Raw genomic sequence first — 2,543 nt, 5'->3', positions numbered from 1 at the left:
CTTCCTTTTATTCGGAATAAAATACTTTTATTTTTCGCTAATATATTTCGTGCGCTACATACGCACTTTATCAAAGCTGATTTTCTTCTAATTAAGACAACAAACAATAAAAATTGAAATCTATTAAAATTAGGAATATTATACCTGACTTAATATAATCTACCTGACTTAATCTAGAATTTGATTATTTATTTTATTTTATTTTTTTTTTTTTTTTTTTTGTTATTATTTACAAACTAAATTTATACCTGTTTTAAACCTTAAAACTGGTCAAATAATTAATTTAAAGAGCCAAGTAGCCGCGTTACCTTCGTCCGTGTTTAGTAGGCAGTCCTTGTTTGATTTGTATATCTGCATGCTTTCATGAACTTCTCTCCTGTGTTTTCCTTTTACCTCTTTTAATACCTTTAAGTTATCTTCCGTGATTGTGTGATCCGTTTCATAAATGTGTTTTGCAACCATAGAATTGAAAATCCGGTTAAATCCTACTCTCCTTGCACGTTTTATTTCGCTTAAATGTTCCTTAAGTCTTGTTGTAACGGGTCTCTTCGTTTGTCCTATGTAAAATTTATCGCAATTATTACAATTGATTTTGTACACACCGCATCTTTCATGTATCTTCAATTTATCCTTAGCCGAATTTAACAAACTCTCAAGTTGATATTTACTATTGGTTTCCGATGTCTGAATATTGTGTTTCCTTAGTTGTTTGTTTATCAAGTTTGTACAGTGATGATCATAACTTAAAGATGCCCATGTTATTCTTTGTTCTTCCAATATCCTGTTCTGTTTAAACAATGTGCTCATATTCTCCTGCTCAATTTTTCGTTTTTTCTTCCTAATGAGTTTGTTAATACGTTCAGTAGAATAACCGTTCTTCACAGCCGTGTCCAAAATGAAGTTTACTTCTGATCTATAGTCGTGTCTGTCCATCGGTGTGGTTAGCATTCTATGGATCATAGAGTTGAACGCCGCCATTTTATGTTTCGTTGAATGGTACGAGTCCTTTGGAATGCATCTTTGTGTTGTTGTTTTCTTCCTATATATCTTGAATCCAATTTTTTCAGATTTTCTTTTCACCAATATGTCCAAAAAACTCCATTTCCACTCCATTTTCCTCAATTTCGAATGTAAATTCGATGTTTCTATGTAATTTGTTGATGCATCTGTTTATATTCTCCAGTTCTTCCTTGTCCACTATCGCGAAGACGTCATCAACATACCGCATCCATACTCTAGGCATCAGAGAATCCTCCTCCATTCTTTTTTCCAATTTGGACATAAATAATTCTGCGATAAATGGTGAAAGTGGATTGCCCATCGATACTCTTGATGTTGTTCTGTACATCTCGTTTGTGAATTCGAAGTAATTCTCCTCAATGCAAAGTCTTGCTAATTTGTGGTATTCTTTTACTTTGTTGTTCCAATTTTCTGTTTCTGTTTCTCCTTCTTGTGTTGATAACCATACTTTCAAATATTCAAGAGCTTCGTTAACTGGAACACTGGGAAAGAGCGCTTTGACATCGAACGATACCATTAATTCATCAGGACCAATCTTTAAGCCTTTCGTTTTTTCTATAAATTCCTCTCTATTCTTGATAGAACAGGAACGGAAATCCATTTCCCCAAATCTTTTCACGAGCCACTTCGCAATTTTGTATGTTGGGGCGCCGTTAGCGGAAATGATCTCCCTGAACTGCTCACCTTCCTTGTGAATCTTTGGTAGACACACCAGTTTCGGAACTGATGGATTCGGCATCGTCAAGTCGTTGATGTTGAAGTCCAGAAACTTACACTCCTTTAAAGCTTTCTTAACCTTCACTGCTGATTCCTTTAAAGGGTTGGTCCTAATTTTTCTAAAATTTCCGTTATTAAGTTTATCTAAGATCTTTTCATCGTAATCGTCCTTGTTCATAATAACGATAGTGTTTCCCTTTTCTGCTTTTATGTAATACACTGGTTTTTCATTTAAACTTTTCACCGTTGAATGTTCACTTTTGGGTTTGTTATCTAGGTTGCTGTTGGTGTTGTTGCTTCCTCTTAGTATTTTGTATACTTCTTTCCTAATGTTCTCCTTGGCTCCATGATCCGCTCCTCTTATGGCTGTCTCCACATCTGCTATGATGTCTTCCTTATCAGTTCGCTTGGGTGTGATTGCATATTTTAGTCCTTTGTTGAGAAGGTCCATTTCCTTCGTGCTAAACGTGTAAGACGATTTATTAACTACTAAGTTCTCGATGCTCATCGGTTTAGCAGGTTGTTGCGTATTCCTTAAAGTTCCCAGACGTCTCAATTTATTGTTTAGAATCATTCTTTTTCTTATTTTCCTGCATTTCTCATTTGAAATTTTTTACTCTTTAAAGGAAGAAGATTTTTTGATAAAAGGAAATTTAAGAAATGGAAATAAAATTCAAAAAATAATCGAGCAGATGTCTCGTATTATTACAGGGCAATTTAAAATTTCTCCATACAATTACAACAGAAGACAGAAATAAATGTCATTTGGATGCGTGACCCTGGCTTACTTCCTTGGCTAATTTAAG

At 34.4% G+C, this 2,543-nt stretch overlaps 1 protein-coding gene across 1 annotated transcript; it reads right to left on the bottom strand.

Moving 5' to 3' along the window:
- Positions 1–1,063: 1,063 nt before the first annotated feature.
- Positions 1,064–2,311, bottom strand: LOC129618968 (uncharacterized). Its single transcript, XM_055534008.1, has one exon. It carries the CDS (start codon positions 2,309–2,311, stop codon positions 1,064–1,066), a length of 1,248 nt encoding a protein of 415 aa, XP_055389983.1.
- Between the last annotated feature and the right edge of the window lie 232 nt (positions 2,312–2,543).

This window comes from Condylostylus longicornis, unplaced genomic scaffold (assembly GCF_029603195.1).
Source record: "Condylostylus longicornis isolate FDR11 unplaced genomic scaffold, ASM2960319v2 ptg000010l, whole genome shotgun sequence".
Classification (NCBI taxonomy): Eukaryota; Metazoa; Arthropoda; class Insecta; order Diptera; family Dolichopodidae; genus Condylostylus; species Condylostylus longicornis.
This window is presented reverse-complemented; position numbering and strand designations above follow the sequence as displayed.